Source organism: Mesitornis unicolor, unplaced genomic scaffold (genome assembly GCF_000695765.1).
Source record: "Mesitornis unicolor isolate BGI_N332 unplaced genomic scaffold, ASM69576v1 C13230177, whole genome shotgun sequence".
Lineage (NCBI taxonomy): Eukaryota > Metazoa > Chordata > Aves > Mesitornithiformes > Mesitornithidae > Mesitornis > Mesitornis unicolor.
The window spans coordinates 1-1,244 of record NW_010221538.1 but is presented as its reverse complement, the minus strand read 5'-3'; the positions used below and the strand labels follow the sequence as shown (position 1 = coordinate 1,244).

At 43.9% G+C, this 1,244-nt stretch overlaps 1 protein-coding gene across 1 annotated transcript; it reads right to left on the bottom strand.

Annotated features, from left to right (window-relative positions):
• Positions 1–493: 493 nt before the first annotated feature.
• Positions 494–1,229, bottom strand: LOC104534823 (calpain-1 catalytic subunit-like; the record flags this gene model as incomplete). Its single annotated transcript, XM_010193224.1, has 5 exons — positions 494–551; positions 635–700; positions 778–817; positions 897–1,108; positions 1,212–1,229. Coding segments are annotated over 5 exons (394 nt in total), but the record flags the coding sequence as incomplete, so codon positions are not given.
• Positions 1,230–1,244: the final 15 nt, after the last annotated feature.

Sequence of the window (1,244 nt, the reverse complement as noted above, 5' to 3'; positions counted from 1 at the left end):
TAAAATAGAAAACAAACTTAAAAACTAGATTCCTGAATTAGGATCTGGCTTTTAGAATTTAAGAATTTTATAGTTGTATGTTTAAAATTTAAACCATAACAATAATTAAAATAGAAAACAAACTTAACTAAATTCCTGATAAGAATTTTATAGTTGTAAATGTAAAATTTAATTCAAACCATAAAATTAATGAAAATAGAAAATAAACTTAAAAAGTAAATTCCTGAATTAGAATCTGGCTTTTAGAATTTAAGAGTTTTATAGTTGTAAATTTAAAATTTAATCAAAACCATAAAATTAATTTAAAAATCTACAATCAGAAGTTTAGTTTCTTAGTCGAAAGCTTAAAATCTCTTAATTAAAAGTTTAACTCGTATTAGAAAATTTCATTTGTATAATTCAAATTCTAAATTGTCCCAAAAAATTAGAATTTCTGGATTACGAATTTAAAATCTTAAAATTTGAAAACTTTTCTAGTTAAAAAGGGCCTCACGTTTGCCCATGATGCGGTTGAGGATGGTCTGCAGCTCCTTCACGCTGATCTCCATATCCTGCGAGGAGAAGACTCGCGGTTGTCCCCTACCACCGGTGTCACCAACCGCCGGCGTCGCCGTCACCCCAACCCCGTCCTTACCGCCCCCGCCAACTGCTTGAAGAGCTGCTTGAAGTTCTCATCGATCTGGCTTTCCGACAGCACTTTCTGAGGGAAAAACCACCCAATTTGGTTAAAAACCCCCCGCGGTGGCACCTCCCGGTGCTCTCCCGCCTTTTCCTCACCTCATCCGGCAGCGTCGCTTGGATCTTGTCGTCCATTTCCCTGCGGGAGACAACGGAGGAGAATTGGAGGCCTGCGTTCGCCGGGGGCTCGTTAGTGCTAACGAAGGCGGGCGCCTTACTCGGTGCCGGCTTTTTTCTCGGAGAAGACGCGAAGGACGAAGTCTCCTTCCTTGTTGGGTTCGAAGGTGGAGGGCACCACGATGTACTCCCCTGGCGGCAGCCGAAAACGGGTGCTCACCTCCCGCAGGTTGATGAACTGCTCGGAGCGGGCGCGCGAGGCGTTGGCCAGGAAGAATTCCCGCTTCAGGTGGACGCCTGATTTTCCCACGTACTGAGGAAACACCCAAAATCACCTCAATTTGCCCCAAAAATCCCCCCGCTTCCGGTCCGGTTTGGTGTCACCGTTACAGCCAGAGTGCGAGCGTTGGACCCACCTCAGGAGGAACCTGTAGGGAGAAGAGAAATGA